This window comes from Alternaria ethzedia (assembly GCF_023757985.1).
Source record: "Alternaria ethzedia strain BMP 0044 chromosome Unknown scaffold_40, whole genome shotgun sequence".
NCBI classification, from domain to species: domain Eukaryota; kingdom Fungi; phylum Ascomycota; class Dothideomycetes; order Pleosporales; family Pleosporaceae; genus Alternaria; species Alternaria ethzedia.
In genome coordinates, this window is record NW_026056233.1 from 117,977 (window position 1) to 138,116 (window position 20,140).

Here is a 20,140-nt window from a genome sequence, read left to right on the forward strand (position 1 = left end):
GTGGCAGAGCCCGCGCAGTTTGCCAAACGAGCTGCTGCACCCACGGCGCTCCCGTACGCCTCACCCAGACACTGCAAATACGGATGAGGTTGGATTAAGCCCTATAGCAGACCTTCCCATCTCGATATCGCCATGTACACCAGAAGATTATTCAACGAATTGCAGTACAGCGCATGTGAGATACTTGGAAGCGTAGCGCCACTGACGTTGGTAGCCAATCAGTACGAGTGGACGACATCACATCCACTTGAACATTACAACGCTTTGGCTAGAACTGACTATAGGAGGTCCTTCCCTTGCATCTGCAATTGAGAGATTGAGAGATCGAGCAATTGAGATGTCAATGATGGTTCACTCGAGGACTTGCTCGTCGCAACTGGGCACACCCTAGCACCACATCAACAACGTATCCAACTCTTATGCCACTCACACATCAACGTCAGTGTCAATACAACCTCAAAGCCACACAATCACGAGAAGAGAAAGTCCTTCAAGACGGGCGACCCAGCAAACTCCGGGTTCAGCAAAACGCAACTATTAATAGTCAGCCGATATGCGCTAGCTTTGTTATCGATAAACACACTTGAGAAAGTACGAGAGTCCTTGTTTCCGCTTTTCCAGAAAACGGGGCCTAAAGCGAGCTATGCCCGACGCGTTAGCACTATATTGTTTGGTGGACTGATGCTGCAGGCGGCCATGTGACTTACATATTACGGATTTGGGTGGGAAGTGCGGCATGGAACCCGCGGCATGAGGAAACGTCTGGAGCAGCTTGGTGTGCAGATCTTCAAACTCGGAGTATCTGGTACGATCAGCAGATGGAATCGAAAGGGACGGAAGTTGGCCAACCTCTTGCGTATCTTCATGGGACCACCCTGTCACAGTTAGCATATGCATGATGGTTCATCACTTGGAGATGGCAGTCCACCACGGGCCCTCTGCATGAAACCATTTTTTTGAAAAACAATCTCGCGCGGATGATTGGCTGCGAGGACATCGCCGGGCAGACTAGCGCATCTTCATGCGGCTGGGAACTTACATCCAGTGTCTCGACCGTACAATTAAAGACGACGTAAGCCCCAAAGCCCGGTGACGGCCCGCTGATGACAACGTAATCATCTATCGTGACACCCTTGGCCCAGAGGACTTTGCAGTGGTCCGAGTCCTCATCCGTATGGTCCTCGAGGCCGATGGGGGTGGGGCGGCCGTTGTCAGCAGAGTAGTTGCTCAGATACGAGGCATTGCGCTGGTGGGATTGCCAGTAGGGTGGGACCACAGTGACGGTGGCGGGGGTTGGCCCATCTCGGGCTGGCGACGAAGACGGGTCTCCAGTTTCAAAGCTCGCCGGCTCCATCCATTTACAGGAGATGGCTGGGCAGGTGGCGCGTCAAACGGGAGGGCGGTTGGTATCTAGAATGCCGCGTGGGTGTGTGAGGGGTAGATATGCTCGCCGGTGCATGCAGCCAGATGCAGTCGCGTCTAGTGTCTTGTTGACGATGTCTGGAGAATTGGCGGCGCTGGCCTCGCTCGTCTCAACCGAATGATGCGCAGAGCCGACTAGGATGCAGGACCCTGAGAAGCGACTAGTCGCTGCAGCCAGTGGCCAATACGACCAAACGCCCATCCCATCCCTGTCCGGCCGAGGGATTAATGGCAAACTTCCATCACGCAGTCTGCCATCTTCCACGGAATGCCGCCCTTTCCACGCCGACTCCACCGCGTACTATGGCTTGAGTCACGGCAGCCCGTCCCCGACAGGCATCGTCCCGGGCGAGAAGGTAGGCTGAAGGTAGGCGGGGGTGCACGTACCGGACCGTGAACTTTCCTATCTCGAACGACCGCTAGCTCATTACTTCCCGTCGACACATCCCTCCCTTTATATATCGGACGCCGCCTTTCCCTCCAGCCTCTTCATCACTTTCGCTGTTGAGGTTTACTTTTGTATTTGACCGTCCACCGTCTGTCGCTGACCGTATATCATCTAATACTCTCGCTTCACCCTCCGTCAACAATCACCTCCCCAAACATCAACATGCGTTCCGTCTTCGCCCTCAGCATCGCCGCCTTCACTGGTCTGGTCGCTGCTCAAGACACCCCCCAGCTGAACTACCCGTACACCATCGACCCCGACACGGTTGAGCAGTCTACTAGGGGTATGTAGAAGTTATCATTCGACCTACGACGCGTCGTCTAACATTCTCCAGATTACTGGTGTGACCAGAACAGGGCCCAATGTCCGCTCATCTGCCTCCAGCAGCCCGGCATCAACTCCATGACCACCGAGCAGAACGACTGCGACTCCGACGCTCTTACCTACACTTGCGTCTGCGAGAACGGTGTCGCGCCCAACATCACAGAGTACTCCCAGACACTGCCATACTTCATCTGCCAACAATGGGGAAACACTTGCGTCGAGAACTGCAACGGCGACAACAGCTGCCAGAGCGCTTGCCGGTACGTTATATCAAGTCACCCATCACAAACACAACTAACATGTCAACAGTGAGGACCACCCTTGCGGAGCTCAAGACCCGTACCGCGGCAACACCTCCCTTCCCACCACCATGGCCTCCACCGCCGCCGCCACCGGCACCGACGGTTCCGCCTCAAACACCATCCCCGTGACCGGCTTCGGTGGTGCCTCTGAGACCGGCTCCAGCGACAGCAACAACAACGGAGGCTCCAACGACCAAGGCGGCGCTGGCTCCATCTTCATGCCCAACGCTGGCCTCGGCCTCGCCGCCGTCTTCGGCAGCGTCTTCCTCGGCTTCGCCGTCCTCTTGTAAAATCTAGGACCACACAATCTCGCCGCGCAATCTAAGCTTCGTCCATCTTCTGTCCTTTCTTCATGCATAGCGTCTTTCTGCATCAAAAGCATCACCAGTCTTTTCGGTTAGCTCGATACCCAGCTTGGGCCTTTTCGCTCATTTTACATGACAGCCTGGCAAGGCTTTGTCTTTGGTTGTACTGCATGGGGTTCATGGCGTATATTTGTAATGGATGATGGTGATGGGATGTTGGTTCACTGGCCCTAGGGGCAGAGGTAGCATTATCTAGTATGCTGTTGTAATACATTGAACGCCGATGCGTCGTGGATGAGGAACTATCCTGTCTTCCTATGTGCTATATGACTATGCACTGTGATGGGTTCAATTTACATATGAATCAAAGGCACAGCCCGAATAACACCACACAAACCTAGAGATACACTTTTGGAGGCGATTCGTCCCACCAACACCTCCCCTGTAGACTCTTTCTCGGACTACGCTGTCGCGGAGGACAAGTTATGACGCTCGCTCTTCCCTGCTCAATATATACAGCGCGTAGATCCTGACTCCCTTCCAAACTCCCAGTCCGTCGCTTAACAGGCGATGGTACCGCTTCGAGTGCCGGCGAGGAAGAGGGAACAGGGCTCGGAGGCGCAGGATGCGTAATACTGAAATCAGGCGTATCATCTACATGCTCCACGGCTGAACTATACTTGCTAGCCAGAGAAGAACACGCACTGAACCGCGAAATGGGTTCTGCAGGCTTGCTGGCCAGAGACGAACATGCACTGAATCGCGAGACGGGCTGTGCGGGCGTAGGCGTAGACAGATGCTCAACGGAGACGTGAAACATGCGTGATGAACTACTCGATACCGATCGCTGGAGCAGAGCTCGTTGAGGCGGGCCTAGATGCAGGGTTTGCATGGTGTCCAGAGAAGGAACAAGAGTAGGATCGAGAGAGGGTGAAGAAGGTGCTGTATCTGGACGGTCGCCATGACGGAGGAGCTCGGCTGTAGATGCGGTGAGGGATGGAGGCAGAGTTGGGGAGTCGTCTAGAGGTCGTACTGAATCTTCTGGGAGTATGGATGAGCGGCGGCTGTTGTGGTGTGAAGATGGGATGGAGATGGGTTGAGAGTGCCCGTTTGCACCTACTTCGATCGTGGCCGTGCCGGGTTTGTTCACGATGTCGCGGGCGCGTTGGAGGAAAATGCTGGTTGCTATCGGCATTGGGTTGGTAGAGTCGAAACTAGAAACCGACGAGGAGGAGGCTGTGGAGCTGGTCGATGACTGCCGCTGAACGTGTGGAGGTGCAGGTGTAGGTGGTACAAGACGCACGCTCACTTTTCTTGCTGTGGGCGTTTGCCTTGAAGGTATGACAGGCTTGGGCCTTATGGGTATGGTTTGTTCCATCGGTGATACTGCAGCTGACGACGGTGTTGAAGGGCCAGCATGCTGGTCAGATGGTCCAAGAGGCAAAGTCCCATATTCCGTCAGAGGGAGTTTCACTGGATCTGATGAGGTCTCTCGATCGGTATGGAGGAGTTGATCTTGAGAGGTTGATCCAGCTTCTTCATCGTATTCCATCCGTCCCTTGCCTTTCTCTGCTTTGCTGAATCGTCGAGGTCGCAACAAATCGCTAAAGCTGAATTGGGAGTCTTTTCGCTTTCGTCCTCCATATCTCGTACTTTGCGTACTATAAGACTGGAGGCTATGAAGCTGCTCCAGTTCGCCATCTCCATCGTAGTGTAAGTCGCAGTTCGACTGTGTTTGCATGGTGTTTCTTCGTCTCGCCTGGAACGTTGTCTAAAGGGTGTATCAGTTAGCAGTGATGTGGAAGCAGCCAAGCCTACTTCGCCATTGACATGAGAGTGTTCGCTTACATTTGGTAGGGAAGCCACACTCATCCCGACGTGATCCCCGGGATAATGCTGGATATGCGAGTTCTCTGACGGTCCACTCAGGGTATGAAATACACTTGGGCGTTCGCTGACAGTAGCGTTGAATGATGTGTGTACATCCTCGACGGATCCCCTTCGACTACCAAAGAGGCGCCTAAGCTTTGCGTTGACCTTCTCTATGATCTCGGTGACTTGTGATGGTCTTCGTGGATGAGTTTCGTTTTCGGGTGTAGGGGGTGTGGTAGGCAGGGTAGAGTAAGCACTGTGGAAGTTTGAACTGGGCCCAGTCATGGCTATGTTGTACGCTGGTGGTGGCAAGCAAGGACAGTCGATCGCTGTCTCACGACCGCTCAAATGTCCTCTTTGTTTCTTGATGTAGCCACGCGTTTGGAGGAATGATTCCGATACTTGTCGCTTCAATGAAAGCTTTGGGGGGTATGGTAATTGGAAGAATTCTGGGTCCACTTCTGCTTCGCTGATATTGAAAATTACGCAAGGCTCGTCGGGAAGTGTGTTTACAGGTGCTTGAGATGTCATAGCATTGGAAAGCTAGAGACTGATGGCAGAGATGACGATGAGAGCGAAGCAGACGAGAATTTTGTTGATCGATACCAGTGCTCGATAGTCGGATGACTCTTGTTACTTTAATAGCCTAGTGAGAAGTACGGTACGATCAGCAAGAACATGCTGGTGCCGCCAATGACCAAAGTCCTTCACTTGTACCAATGAACTCCACCAATGAATTTCGATTGAAAGATACCAGATTGTTGATGCAATCGTACGGGCCTAACTAAACACCAATTTGTGTGGTTAGTGGCGGTTTGGAAGTCCAGCGAAGCAATCTGGAGCAGATAAGAAGGTCCTGCACGCTGCACACGCACGCGAGAGCAGCGTGCATCTCGAGCGTTCCTGGGAAGACTGGCCTATGAGAGTCACCCGTCATACATCAGTGCCATGGTAGAGACCGCTGCCGTGGTGACTTAGGCGGAAAAGTACCGTGCCTATCATCTTCAACGGGCGACACTCTGCAGGATACAGGCATACTCATCATGATTACCACAACGGAAGTTATACTGCATGACCAAACAGCATGAATCAGGCGGGTTGCGAAGAATTCGAGTGCGGAGAAATTGAGAAGCAGCAGAGAATGGTGAGATATTTTGAGTAGCTCGCTGACAGTAACCACTGCCTGGCACTGGGCAACGGCCATATGATCAATTGAGGGGCGTGAACGTCAGCTGCAGGGACGTCACGCCTTGGATAGCCGTTAGCATCGATGGAACTCGTAAGCTTCCAGTCGTCATCGTCGTCAGAAGTGTCCTTGGAAGAGGTCCGAGGATTCCAATTGGAAGCAAAGATGTGGTTGTGGTTTGGCTGTGGAGAACCTTAGAAGGTGGAAGAAGCCGGCGCTAACATCGCGGCAGGTCGACGCGACTTGCCTTGATGACATAATCCTAGCGTGTCTGGCTGCAAACATGTCAAACACAGTATGATGACACCACCATTCCGACTTTCGCGGTCCGCGAATCGAATACGTCCCTCCATGTCACGATAGTCTTCAAAGGCTCGTGATGCCGCCTCGAATATTACCAAGAGGGCCCAGGGCTCTTCCGTCACGATCGGCGGTCTGGATCCATGTGCGGCCTCAGCGGAGGTTTGCTTCGAGCTCCGCAAATGCGCCAGAGGTCTACGATGTCGTCTGCGTAGGCGGTGGTCCCGCAGGATTGAGTCTCCTGACAGGACTGAAAGCATCGCCAATCACAAGTGGGCTCAAGGTTGCGCTCATCGAGGGCCAAGATCTACACAAAAGTCGACTGCCACAAGATGCGACTTTGGAGAGCTTTTCGAATAGATGCAGCTCCCTCACTCCAGCTTCTGTGAAGAACTTGCAGGGTACGAATAAACGTGTTAGATGTTCAACAGTTCTACTCTGACATGCGCGGTGTAGAAATTGGAGCATGGGCGCATGTCAACACACCCCGAGTACAACCGTACCAAGAAATGCAAGTCTGGGACGGCGTCACCGATGCACGGATATCCTTCGATTGGCATACAGCGAAACCTCTCCTCACGCCTCGCAACCCGTCTCAGCCTACAACAATCGCCTACATGATCGAAAACGTCAACACGGTCACCGCTCTACTAAGCCGGCTCGAACAACTGGGTGGTGTCGATTTCTACACATCTACAAAGGTCAACTCAATAGATCTGGGTACGGATACAGAGAAGATGGACTTCTCGTCGTGGCCAATCCTCACGCTGTCCAATGGGAAGACACTGGCTGCTAGGCTGTTGGTTGGAGCCGACGGTGCGAACAGCCCCGTGCGGACATTTGCGGACATCGAGTCACGAGGCTTTGACTATAGCAGACATGGCGTGGTTGCTAGTCTGAAGCTCGAGGGGCAAGGCTGGGGCGGTCCAGATCACAAGATTGCATATCAGCGGTTCTTGCCAACCGGCCCAATCGCTATGCTGCCACTTCCAGGCAACATGTCGACACTCGTATGGAGTACCACGCCGGAACGTGCTGCGAAGCTCAAGGCACTGTCACAGGCCGATTTCGTCGCAATGGTCAACGCGGGTTTCCGACTGTCGCCAACAGACCTGGAGTACCTACACACCCTCTCATCCGGACAGGCAGAGGAGGTAGCATGGCGAGAGAAGCATACGCCCGTCGACGAACACGCGATACCGATGCGCGTAGCACACGTGCAAGACGGCACAGTCGCATCCTTCCCACTTCGAATGCGGCACGCCGATACCTACACTGGTGAACGAGTTGCACTGGTTGGCGATGCCGCGCACACCATACATCCACTGGCAGGTCAAGGTCTCAACCAAGGCCAAGGTGATGCTGCAGCGCTTGTACGGACGATATCACATGCAGTGCAGACCGGACAAGACATCGGATCGACATTGGCGTTGGAGAGCTATACCAGTGAACGGTATGCGGAGAATAATGCAATGCTGGGCGTGTGCGATAAATTGCATCGTCTGTATAGCGTCGAATCGGGTCCACTCGTAGGGCTACGAAGTCTCGGATTGAGAGCAGTCGACGCAATGGGCCCGTTGAAGGGTTTCTTCATGAGCCGGGCTGCCGGCGGATCGTAGGATTCTGTACCTGTACCTGTATCTGTATAAGTGTCTGTATATAGGCTGCCAACGCAGCAACCAACCCAACATTTTCAACACGACAATCATTCCCGAAATGCTGTTCCGCGCCTCTCTACTGCTTACCTATCGTCCCGAAGTTCCTTGCAAACAGCCCCACAAATAATCTAGCACTACGGCACCTTGAGGAAACGTTAAGAACAGACTTATGTCCTACCTTCAAGCGGGACACATTGGATTCGCAGCGAAGCTTTCCATCATCGAACAATGGCGGACCATCAAAACGAAATTGAGAAGTTCGGCAGCAACGACGACTTCTGGATCTTTGGATACGGGTATACCTGCCTATGCGTTTCGAACACGTTTAGCCGAAAAGCTAACGCCTCGGTCGTAGGAGCTTGATATGGAAACCACCGCCACACTACGGTACGGCCCGAACATGGCATGTCGAACGAAAAGCAAACATGCCATCTTGACTTTCCGTCTCAAAGAGAGAGCCATTCCTTGATCTGACAGTGGAAATCCAGACCAGCGTATTCCCGGCTACATTGAAGGATACGTGAGGAGATTTTGGCAGGTATGTGTGTTTTTTCCTTGGCTGGTGCCAGATATGGCACGATATGGTACGATTAAAAACGGTTCTTGACTGACGATCGTATGTAGGCGAGGTATGGATGGAGACTCTCCAACTGAATCGTGGAGAAGCGGGGTTGGAGTCATGGCTAATACGGAGGTGCTACAGTGAAGATCACCGCGGTACGCCCGAAGCTCCGGGACGCGTTGTCACGTTGATTGATAAGGCGCATTGGGAGACTTTGACGGATACTGTAAGTTCTCGTTTCGTTATTTATTCGATCTGCGAGACTTGCAGCTATATGCCCGGATCCGCCTCTGCAAGAGGGCCTGGTACTAAGAGGAACAGCATGAGTCCACCGAACGCGTTTGGGGCGCCGCATACCACATCCCAGCCTCCAAGGTGCAAGAAGTACGCCAGTACCTTGATATTCGCGAGATAAACGGGTATTCGATCCAATTCACGCCGTTTCATCCTGCGATTAGTACCTCAGAGGTCACGTCTCCGCCGCACGATTCCGAACCAACTGAAGCCGAAGCTGGCATGCGGGCTGGCATCAAGGCCACTAATACCATCGCAGTGAGAGAGGAGGCGGGAAGTGTTAGATGTTTGGTGTATATTGGGTTACCGGAGAATCCGCAGTTTTTGGGTGCGCAGGATCCAGATGCGTTGGCGAGGAAGATTTTGGAGAGTATGTTTTATCTCATTGCTTTGTCTTCTTGAGGTATCTCGTCTGCCATGGTTTGTTATACTGACTCTATCACAGGCAAAGGTCCGAGTGGCGAGAACAAAGAGTACCTCTACAACCTGGAGACTGCACTGCTTGGTTTGAGCTACAATAGCGGAGATGCTCATGTGAGCGACTTAGTAAGGCGATGCAAAGCGCTGGAGAGAGAAGCTGGAATCGGGAATGATCACGGAGACGGCGGTGCCGAAGGGTTGTACAGAGTAGGAAGCACCGAGGAACAAGAGGAGGTCGAAAAGTAAACTCAGAAGGCAACGGACAAGTCCGTAATGCAACATTGCATCCGTGGATGTGGCGATACGCACTTATACAACGACGTCAAGCCAACCGAGGCTTCTGCGAAAGTCGCTGGTGATTATGATTACGAAGCAGGCTAGCCTGCATGTGACCAGCCATAACGCCGTATATATGCATGATGCGCTTAGAATATACAAGAAGAGAACGTTGGGGACTATGCCCATGCGCCGACTAGTGCCATTAGCAACGCCCCTGCTACGACACTGGCACAGGCCTGCAGTCGCCGCTTCCCCTGTAACGTCACGTAGCTTTCGTCGCTCAAGAAATCTTCAGCAAGGAGCTCCACCAAGCCAGCGAATAGCAACAAGCCACTGGATATGGCGTTCATGAATCCCACGGTTAGTAAGCCAGCTTCACTTGCTGGATCGTACAGGGTGTGTATAGCCAAACCTATTGCCTGGCCAATGGGTGTCGTAGTCCCGTAAGCTAGAGCCATTAGCCACGGTTTCGGCGATCCAGCTGGAAAGCGAATGGCGCTGATTCTGGAGCCGAGTGCGAAGCCTTCGAAGGTTTGGTGGAAGGAGATGGCTATGAGAAAGACGATGAAGGCGGTGCCAGTGGCGACCGAGAGCGCCATACCTATGAAGATGGAGTGGAAGAGGATTCCAGCTTCGAGCAGTAGACATTGCAAGAGCAGTTTCTTGTTCTGGGCTTCCGTTTTCTCCACATCTTCAGAGGATTCACCGCCAGGTTGGTGGACATGATTGTGGGCATGAGGGCCGGGCAGCAGGCGAGACTCGTCTTCTGAGTTCTCCTCATCTTGACGGGCGAGCTCTTCCCTGCTTATCTCAAGATCTGAGTCATTGTCGTCGTCAATGGACTTCCGGCTTATCGAATCATTAGGCGTCATCGGCGATGCCAGAGAGAAGGACGGTGATCGGCCTGCCATGAGATTGGCCGAAGATTCCACATCGTGCAGCATGATGCCCGGTATGTGGCCATTCGCTCCTGGTGTGCCGTTGCTGAACCTCCCATAGCTATGGCTTCTCTTGTGGCCCGGGCGCGGCGCCGCAGCGTGATCGTCAAGGCCTAGGTTTTCGTAGCCAGTCGAATGCGAATGACCTGCTCCCCTCGATGCGAAGAACATCTCAACGCCTACCACGACAAAGACTGATGTCATGGCTATTAAGCCCGGCATGGCCGAGTAGCCCTTGTTCCAGAACGGGGGTAGACATGGGTCGGTGAGGGATTCGAAGGCGGTAGGCAGGAGATGGACGAAGGCAGTCGCGATCAGGACACCGGTGCCGAAGTGTCTAGATATGAAGAGGAACTGGTGAGGAACGGGTATCGAAGGAAAGCGCTTGACGACCACGGGGAAGGAGCAAGCTGTGAGACGGTCAGCAGTGCATTGGAAGGTATGCGAAGAAACGTACGAACCCGCAGTGCTAAGTGTGAGTATTAAGAACAAGGCGAAGACATGTATGGGTGTGTTGTAGTAGCCCTTTGCCCCTTTGCTTCCGCATTCTGGTCGCTCATCGTTGTCCTGCTGTCTTCGGAGCAATTCCGCGTGGAGGACATGCGCAGGTATTTCCGAAAGGCCTATGTTACAATGACGTGGTCAGTATGCGAGCGCCACAGTCAGCAGAATAAGCAGCCATGTCCTACCTGCTAGAATGCCGTCTGCCTGCATGGCGGTGGTTGACAGAGCTTCCGAGCATCAAGGTACGCGCGGTTCCGTCGCGCTTGCCCAGTGGGTGCCGGGGTCCGGAGCCTCTATTGTTCCTCGGCCCTGCACCTATTCACGTCCTCGTCGGGTCCGCATTCCGGCATATTCATTTCCTTTCGGACTGCAAACCTATTTGTGCGTGTGTTCGGGGGTCCAACATGCACTCTGGACAAAAAAGTATTTCCGAACGCGCCGAAAGCCAGGGGTGCGTCATACCTGGTATATCGCGAACCTCAGATGTCATGCTACCGACAATCGAAGATCTAGTATCCATACAAGGTCTGAGCCCACGCTTGAGAGTCTGCCTTGTATCATAGGAGACTACCGTGCCCCGGCTCCTGTTAGCATCGGTTGTGGCGTCTTTCATGTCCATCTCCAGTTTTCTGGACAGCAGGTCCTGTAAACATCACGCAACGTTAGCCACCGGCCGTGGCCGGTGCTATTTTTGATCCTTCGGTAACAGCGACCCGCGAGCTCCATCGTCTACATATATAGACAGAGACCCTGCGTTGTTCACCGTGTCGTGGAACTATCTGGCGTACGGGTTTGGGACGGCGCAGCTGCATCATCATTCGAGAGATTGGCATCGGCGCAGGCACCCCGTCACACCCGACTTCGCTTCTGCAGCCTAACACGAATCGGGTCCTTGATAGTTTCACGTCTCGCGCCCCTCCATCGCCTCCAGTAACACCAAGGACGATACCGCCGCAGCCCAACGTCGTCACGGCACATGTCGGTACCAAAATGTTGACCCGCAAGCATGGACTGGGAAAGTCTGGACTAGTCACCACGCGCAACGTCGTCCCGGCTACACCCTGCTAAGCCCCACCATCTACATCCTCTCTGAACAGGACAATACGGCATATTGCTAGTTCTGTAACGGGAAGAACCGCTGGAGGGCCTGAAGGAGCCACCAAAGGGAGACCGGGTGGCTCTGACCGACAATGTCTGATCAGCGAGACTTTTTGTTCGTCGACGCAGCTCAAGCGAAGACGTCTCGCCAAGGTCGTCGCAATGCTCGTTCTTTTGTCATGCAGAACGCCCGCAGGAAAAATCCATGGTCGACAAGCAAACATGCTGCGAAGCAAAGGAAAACGGGAAGCTCAGAAAGCGCAAGTCCTAACAGTACATGTGCGTCTACGTCAAACAAGGCGACGCCAAGCCCTCCAATTGTTGCGAACAGGTCTGATTACTTTTCTTCCCCAGAGTCTGAAGATTGTGCGATAGCCAAGAGGGACATTTGTCCAGAGTGTCAGATTTTTCTGTGCCGCCCGGGTGAGGGACTCTGCCAAAGATGTTTGCTGGTCAAGCCTGCGGCGCCTGCAGAAGACCCAAATAATCAGCTTTTCGATCCTTTTCGGACTTCATCCGTCGAAGTAACCCGCAGCGTATCGGAACTGTTGAAGCATTGTAAGTGGCTGTCCCTGCATCTATCCTTCTATCGAGACATTCCAGTTCGCTGGGTTCGTGGCACGACAACCCTGTACAACGGCTTCGAGAGTGCGAAATCTAGATTGCATCCGATTGCATGGCGCCAAACATCTCAATGCCCGGCATTGTTGGTACTCAAACGCTGACTTGAACCGTGTAGTTTCCACGGAGATGGCGCCTGGTATCATCGCCGTCGACGTCCGGCATCGTTCTACTCTGATGAAGTCGGACTGGTTCGGCACGGCGATAAGTAATCCAGGCTTCATGCACAGTCTGCTTGCTACGGTCGCGCTGCACGCTTGGGTGTTTGGAAAAGACACCATCGATGCAATCTTGCACCATCGAGCACAGGCTATTGCTGCTGTCAATGCAGCGATACTGACACCGGATGGGATATCTGACGCAAACATCGGTGCAGTGTTCAACTTACTCACCATAGAGGAGAGTCTCCGTATGCCATTTTTCGATCTACACGAAGACCACACAGTCCAACTCGAGATCCATCGAACCGGGCTGCAAAGAATGGTTCAGCTGCGTGGAGGACTAGGAGCAATCAAAACGAATCGCATTCTTCAAGCCTTTATGCTTTGGTGCGTAGCCTCTACTTCCGCGTTCTGTCCAGAACCGGTTTGGCATGTGCTTACTGAGCATCAGGCATTCGACCGCTCACGCTATTAACGATTTCCAAGCGCCAAGCCCCTCTACATTGGATTTCATCAGCACAGCAGGCTTCCCACGTCATCCACCAGGCTACGAGTCGAACATTTCTCAACATCTGACTGATTATTGTCGGAATGCGGGTATCAAAGAGCCACTTAATGCCTTGGTGGAATTGGTACTTTCCCTGATCGCTGACCTGAACGTCTGGTTCGGTGACCCTGAGAGCCCTCTGGATCCTCTCGATATTCAGAACTTTGCATGCGTTTTGGAATGCTCTCTGCTAACATGGCTGCGCAAGAACGAACATCTTGTCACCCCTCTCGAAGACGCGCTATGCGTTGCGCTACTCATCTTTACGGTGCGGACGACCGAAGCGTTTAAGCTACAGTCTCACGTCCATCTGCTCCACTCTGCAGCGAGCAAGCGACTGGAGAAAGCGCTGAACTGCACTATTCGTACCGAGTGGCAGCATTGTCCCGACCTTCTACTCTGGATACTTTCTATCGGTGCGATATCAGCGGAACCCTCGCCAGACAGCACATGGTTTGTGTATCAGACCTCGCTTGCCTGTGCGGAATTTGACATCCCATCGGCGGAAGCGCTTCTCGAACGACTCCATCTCTGCGGCTGGGTTAGCTACAAGCTCAACGACGCTGTGTGTCAGTTATGGGCCAGGGTTGTGAATCTCAGGTTAGATGACCGTACATTCTTGCCTATGCATTCGCCTGCTTATACTTGAGTTTTTCTTGTACGTAGGCTTGCGCCGTTTTTCGAAGCGCCCTTGAAAGCTGAAGACGCCAATAGCCCTGTTGGGCCGCTGCAGCATCACGTTGCCGAGCCCGATCTCAACGCTTGGGAAAGTATCGACTGGGCTGCTCTCAATTTGGGCCTCGACGACCCGAACCAAGGACACGCAAACAACTCTGACAATGGAGGCGCATCGGCGGATCCGCAAGGCTCCGGGGGACCCGACGAATCATCTTATGCTTTCGGGAGTGGCTACGGATTTACATGTATGTACAACTTCGAGCGCTCTAAACTTTTACTAATACCCGCGTTGCTGGGTGCTAACCTTCTTGGCGAATACACAGGGCCTACGACACAACATCCTTATGCACACTGGATGAACGGATCGCAAAACCATCACGAACAATGAGGAAGACTTTCAAATGCTTTGCATGCTCGACTGTGGATGCATACCTCTTCACTTGATTACTCGATCTCCAGTACTATGATCCACAACTACCTCGACGCCGGCACGGCTACCAAGCCTGTCGCAGCAGCCTTGGTCGGTGTGCCATATAGCCTAGACTATGTCCAACTGTAGTCGTTTTGATGTGGATCGTACGGCTCGCCAAAGAAATGATGCGGAAGCGCAAAGATGCGGAAAGCTTGGCCTACATGAAAGAGCATTGAGTGACTGAGGTTGCTGGGGAACAGCAGAATTCTGGCATGGTGCTGAGTATCTCAATACACTAGAACTCTGGTTAAGGGAGACGTCATACAGGAACAGATGGAACAGATGTTGACAGAATCACAAGGCAATGTGCACTTCCAAATTAACAGCTTTGTATGGGTATTCATTGTTGGTCGTGAATGGGTTGGACGAATCCAGTCTCATCCCCTTCAGCCCTTTGAGGGCTAACATGTAGCTGAGGAGCACATACAACTATGTACAGCCAATCGGTCTAATGTAGATACCAACGCCTATGCTTTCGCCAGCTTAATAACAAGCTCAATCCCCGCCTCAGCAAAAGTCTCACTAACAACCCTCGGTGGCTTATACGCCTCAAACGCCGCAGAAGCCTGCCCTTTGCTTCCAACACCCGCCACTTCCGTCAACCTCAAACACGTAAGCTCCGTCAGAAACCCTCTACCCGCTAGTTTCATCTCCGCAAACTGCGTTATCCAATTCAACCCCTTCGGTGGCAGCGCCTGGGGCAAACGCCTAAACTGCGCCCGCGCCTCGCCCGTAGCGAAAATAGCCTCAGCGGGCATCGGAAATTGGATTTCTAGTTCGCGCACCGAGGGGGGAACGTGGGTGTACGCGGCTGCGGCGCAACGGTCCTGTTTCTGCCAGATCCATGTTTTCTTGGCGGAGTTGGGGAGGTCGATGAGGGAGGTGTAGAAGAGGGATGAGGTTACGCGGAGGACGCGCAGGTTTTTGAGGAAGGTGAAAGAGGGCGAGAAGGCGGGGTAGGGGTGTTCTCTGAAGTTTGCGGATGGGGGTTCGAGGAGGGAGAGTTCTTTTAGGGTTGAGGGGAGGTCTGGGTAAGCTTGCAGGACGTCGATGACGGTTTGAGGAGTAGGGGGTGTGGGGCGGAACCATGGGGGTATGATGTCCCTTTGCCAGGCGTACAGGCAGTTGAGGGTTAGGTGCAGTGACTCGGTCTTTTCAGATAGGCGTAGCAGTTTTCCCAGAGCGAGAGGGCTGATTTGGAAAGTTCCCGAGTTGAAGTGTGTGAGGTTGGGGAGGGAGTCGGGTTCGGTCTCGAACCAATTGTGAATGATACGAAAATGTTTGATATCGGACTCGGGGCTTTCATGCCAGGGCGCCGCGGTCTCAATCGAAAATGTCTTCAAAGTAGGGATCTGGATGAGTTCACGGAGGATCCTCAACGTCGGTGTCTTCAAAGTGACGGTCTCGATGGGTTCATCTTCGAGTACCGCCCAGAGTTGCTTCATGCAGATGTCCTGGTAAGCATGCCATCTCGAACCCTTCAACCGGTCTTTGACCGTCACCTCGATGCTTCGCACGTTCGGCAGTTTATCGAAGATGGTGATGGCTTGCTCGTGGACGAAAAGCGGTAGGCCCCACTCAGCGTCTATCCGAACGTGGCGTACATGTTCTGCCAGTTCTGGCGCCTTCTCGATAGCCTGGAGAAACAAGGCAATCGACTGCTGCCGAGCCGCAACATGGCCATAGGCCTCGTGCTCCCTGTATTCTTTTGGGATCTGATAGTCTTCTAGTGGCAGGAAGACTGGAGGTAGCAATGGAAGGGGTTCCCGTCGATACCGCAGCGGCTCTTCATCCGGATCTGTACGATCCTGGGGTGTCGGTAGGTGGCTGACTTCCGCAGCATGCCCGCCTTGAACGAATGGAGGGGCCAGGGTCGATTGTACAGGGAGGTCAATCGACTGGAATAAGAGGCGTTGGGCGGATTTGTGGAAGACTCGGTGCGTCTTGATTAGACTCAGCAGATCCTTTCGATCCACATCCTCGAAGATTTGGTCCAAGACGTCGTTTGAAAGCGTGGTGATTATGGGTTTGGACATGTTTCTGGAGACTGAAACGGCGGTTTCTGGAGGGTAAGATTGGGTATTGGGTGGGGTGGAGGGATTGCGGTTGCGCTGATGTTGATTCTCCCATGGAGGGGAAAGGGGACTTATGTAGCTACTCGAGCGAGGGCTTGCCCTTCATTCACACGACCCTTAGTAGTTACTAGCTGGACGCCCTCACTGTAAAAGTGGTGAATGTAAAAGTTGTACATTTCGTGTGAACCGATGTAAAGGTTCGTCGTTGTAGTCGCCCCTTTTGTTGTGATTGTGACTCCGGTATCTGCAGGTCCGCAAGGTGAATGCTCATTGTGTAATGTATGAAGCTGATGCGTTGAGAGATGCCAAAAGTTGCATTCGTTGACTATCACGTTGCCTGCACGCGAGGCCCCGGCGATGCATTCTTAAAATCCGGCTTGCCCCTGATCTGAATCGTCAATTCAATCCCTCTTTCCGCAAACGCCTTCTTCAACTCATCAGGCGGGTCCCAATCCATCGGCTCCGCACACCTGATGACCTTACCCCCCTCCCTGACCACATATTTCAGCTCCAGCACCTCCACCTTCTTCAAGCAAGGAAATTGCGAAGGATCAGCAGCGGCAATCTCGTATATCCAGTTCCAACACGGTCTCATTTTCATTTTGATTTCGTCGGACGTCATGCGGGAGCTCAAGAAGGCGGCACGGTATCCATCACCCACAGCGAAAATGGCCGCGCTACCACTAAAGTCTACTCGGAGCGAGGAAAGCGATGGGGGCAGTAAGTGGACGATGGAGGGGCGTACGTTTTCGCCTTTCCATAGAAAGCCCTGGCGACCTTGCATGGCCGAGTCTGAGAACCAACAGCCAGACGATATGTGTAGTCTTTTGAGGGCAGTGAGACCGGAAAAAGGCATGGGAAGAGGGATCCAGTCGCATCCCCATGGACTCTTTTGGTCCTCCAGTATCGTGAAGTCGGTAAGAGTTTCTGTTGCATAGAGCAAGCGCTCGGCCAAGGCGGCGAGGGTATTGCGTTGACACAAGTATATCTTGACGTCGAATTCTCGGAGTGTGATGTTTGGGTATTGTTGTGCGATGATGGGAGAAGCGCGAAGTATGCAGTCGTTGATGATGAGGCTAAGACCGATTTTTCTTGCCGGCCGAAGTGAGTTGAGCATATTCATGAGTTTCGCATAGTCTACCACGGCTCCGCACGTTTTCTCTACGAAATTTTCGATATGCTCCTGCTTGGGACTGTCGGGGAAGGGGCGGGCGTTGATTTTGAGCGTGACATGTTGGACCGCTGGAAGGAAATCCAGGATGTCCTGCAATGTGTTTTCTAGTCGGAATTGTGCCCGGCTGTCGAATACGAGCTCAAGATAGCGTATGGGTCCAATGGCTTTACCAGACGGTGTATGGGCCAGACAAAGCTCTTGGAGAAACTCTGTGCACGCTTCGTGTGCACCATTTCCGCGGACAAGGACTCTTCGAACGCAGTTGCGTACTGCATTTGCCGCTGGAGCGAGCTCTGGATAGGCCTTGCTGACATTTTCGAGCGTTTTGTGTTCGTCTACAAAGTACTCGAATATGGATGTGAGGATTTCGGTGGGTATTGTGGTGATTTTGGGGGTCGCCATGTTGTTCGTCTGTGAGGGTGGCTGCCTAGAGAAGACGTCGGATTTCAACAAGTTGCGCGAAAGAAACCTGAGGGTGTCCTGCAGCATATTATGCCGTGACTATCAGATGTTTCCAAGAGAATCCGTCAATGTAGGTGCCTAAGTACTTCATGCACATGGAGGTTGACGTGAGGCGGGATGCGCTGCTGACTAGCGTCATGGGCCGGGGTTACCTCTTTTGTTCACCGCGCTGATCCTAGCGCTGGCTTGTGGGCACGTAGTGTAATTAGCATCACTGTTCTGGTTCGAAAAGCGAGGTCTCACTCGCTTCAAGCATCTTGTGTTCCATGTATCTATTCGCTCGCTATCGAAATCGCCTAGTATATGCTACATAATGTGCCAAAAAAGCCTCCCTGCTTGTGACTATGTCGCCTGCAAAGCTGTAGATTATAATATCTACAATGTTAGCAGTTCAGTCCAGAACTATAGCCTTGTCGCAACTAGCAACTATCCATGTATAGCCCATTCTCCCCGCCTGCCAAATGCTGTGTTGAGAGACCCCGCTATGCTCTGATAGGTACTGTGAGCGAGATTACACCAAGACGAAAAGTTGCTCAGGATATGGATGAGGAAACGCCGGAATGTAGAAAAACAGAAAAGTGCCGTGAGGATCGGGTACAAAACTGAGGGTACGGTAGTCGTAATTGGGCGTGAGAAGGATCGAGAAATCTGGGTGACAACAGGACCGCGTCTATCGGCCACCTGCTTCGAGCTGTCCTGGAGTTGGCTGCTGCGAGACAGGGGTTTCTCCAGTGGCACCGGCGCCACGGTTGCGGCCGAACCAGCTTGAGAAGCCAGGGCCTTGAGTTCGGTTGAGCGCCAGCCTCGATCGCCATCCTTGGTTCTCGCCAGTCTGCCCTGTCGCTTGGGACGCGTTCCCAGCCACGCGCTCGCGGCGAGTAGGCCGATTCAGTCGCCCGAACCGATCACCACCTTGTCGCTGCTGGAAGTCTGAGTTGATGACCATGACGCGAGACCGAGAGAATGGGTTGGTGGAAGTCCAGACCGCCTGCGGTGGTGATCTAAGACCAGCAACTGAACGGCGACCAGTAAGAGGGTCAACTTCTCCTTCAGGACGGGGCTTCGGGACGTAGTAGTCGGCTTTGCAGAGAGGGCAGCAGGCGCGGCGACTCGTAAGCCATGGGTCGACACAGCTGGCGTGGAAGGCGTGGCCACAAGACAGTCCACGCACATCGTCGTCGTCTTCCAGGGTATCCAGACAGATGGCGCACGTGTCTCCCGGTTCGGCCAACATCTCGGGTGCAGCGGCAGTGCTGATAGGATCCTCTTCGTCGTCTGAGTCGTCCTCGCGCTCGCGCACGTTGGCCTGGGGTGTACCACTTTGCCCTTGAACGTTGTCTGTCTTCTCCGAGTTCAACTTGTCGTCAACCTGCTTCTCAAGGTCTTGCACGTGCTGACTCTTCCTGCTTTCGACACTTGTTCTCGGGGGAGCGACCGGGTCGGTGGATGAGGCTGGGGCGTTGAGGTCGTTGCGGGCCATGGAGAGGGCAGTGTCGGTTCGTGGTCCTGGACCTTCGTCCTGGGCACTAATGACACCTTCGACATCCTTCAAGCTGGCTGCTCTGCTCTGGGGTGCCGTCGCAATGCCGCCGTTAGCTGGCAAGCCCTCGGTCTCGCGACTTGACTTCCATTGCTTATACTTGGTCAGTGGGAACCGCTCGTTGACCTCGTCCATGGTCATAAGCTTCTTCTCCCTTCTCCTCCGGTGCGGGCGAGGCATGTTGGTCATGTCGATTGGCTCGCCATCTGCAGCAGCCTGGGCCGCGCGACGGCGATTGTATCGGAAGCAGTACTTAACACCAACGATAATCCTGAGCGCAGTCAGTACGAGGAGCAGCAGCCGAACCAACTGCCATTGCCTACCATAAGTTTGTGAAGACGACACCGAAACCCAGGGCAACGAAAAAAAGCAGCGGCGAACTGGTGGGCCCGTTGCTGTTGTTGTTGCTGCCGCTGTTGTTGGCGCCGTCTGTTGGGGTGGCCTGCTGCCGCGGAAAGAGCACAACGTTGGACATGGTGGGCTGCGACGAGGCTGCTA

General features: G+C 53.4%; 7 protein-coding genes across 7 annotated transcripts; 2 read left to right on the top strand and 5 right to left on the bottom strand.

The window, feature by feature from the left end:
• Positions 1-470: 470 nt before the first annotated feature.
• Positions 471-1,354, bottom strand: J4E87_009885 (uncharacterized protein; the record flags this gene model as incomplete). The annotated part of the gene is made up of 5 exons (XM_049381459.1): positions 471-534; positions 584-641; positions 708-802; positions 850-875; positions 1,040-1,354. 5 exons carry the CDS (start codon positions 1,352-1,354, stop codon positions 471-473), a joined length of 558 nt encoding a protein of 185 aa, XP_049228787.1.
• Positions 1,355-2,032: 678 nt separating this feature from the next.
• J4E87_009886 (uncharacterized protein) lies at positions 2,033-2,786 on the top strand (the record flags this gene model as incomplete). Its single annotated transcript, XM_049381460.1, has 3 exons — positions 2,033-2,153; positions 2,205-2,454; positions 2,504-2,786. The coding sequence occupies 3 exons, from the start codon at positions 2,033-2,035 to the stop codon at positions 2,784-2,786; spliced, it is 654 nt and encodes a 217-aa protein (XP_049228788.1).
• A 3,452-nt stretch (positions 2,787-6,238) lies between these two features.
• On the top strand, positions 6,239-7,778 carry J4E87_009887 (uncharacterized protein; the record flags this gene model as incomplete). The annotated part of the gene is made up of 2 exons (XM_049381461.1): positions 6,239-6,560; positions 6,652-7,778. 2 exons carry the CDS (start codon positions 6,239-6,241, stop codon positions 7,776-7,778), a joined length of 1,449 nt encoding a protein of 482 aa, XP_049228789.1.
• A 1,770-nt stretch (positions 7,779-9,548) lies between these two features.
• Positions 9,549-11,024, bottom strand: J4E87_009888 (uncharacterized protein; the record flags this gene model as incomplete). The annotated part of the gene is made up of 3 exons (XM_049381462.1): positions 9,549-10,720; positions 10,772-10,933; positions 11,000-11,024. The coding sequence occupies 3 exons, from the start codon at positions 11,022-11,024 to the stop codon at positions 9,549-9,551; spliced, it is 1,359 nt and encodes a 452-aa protein (XP_049228790.1).
• Positions 11,025-14,858: 3,834 nt separating this feature from the next.
• Positions 14,859-16,427, bottom strand: J4E87_009889 (uncharacterized protein; the record flags this gene model as incomplete). Its single annotated transcript, XM_049381463.1, has 1 exon — positions 14,859-16,427. The coding sequence occupies one exon, from the start codon at positions 16,425-16,427 to the stop codon at positions 14,859-14,861; it is 1,569 nt and encodes a 522-aa protein (XP_049228791.1).
• A 367-nt stretch (positions 16,428-16,794) lies between these two features.
• On the bottom strand, positions 16,795-18,042 carry J4E87_009890 (uncharacterized protein; the record flags this gene model as incomplete). The annotated part of the gene is made up of 1 exon (XM_049381464.1): positions 16,795-18,042. One exon carries the CDS (start codon positions 18,040-18,042, stop codon positions 16,795-16,797), a length of 1,248 nt encoding a protein of 415 aa, XP_049228792.1.
• A 730-nt stretch (positions 18,043-18,772) lies between these two features.
• On the bottom strand, positions 18,773-20,117 carry J4E87_009891 (uncharacterized protein; the record flags this gene model as incomplete). Its single annotated transcript, XM_049381465.1, has 2 exons — positions 18,773-19,913; positions 19,966-20,117. 2 exons carry the CDS (start codon positions 20,115-20,117, stop codon positions 18,773-18,775), a joined length of 1,293 nt encoding a protein of 430 aa, XP_049228793.1.
• Between the last annotated feature and the right edge of the window lie 23 nt (positions 20,118-20,140).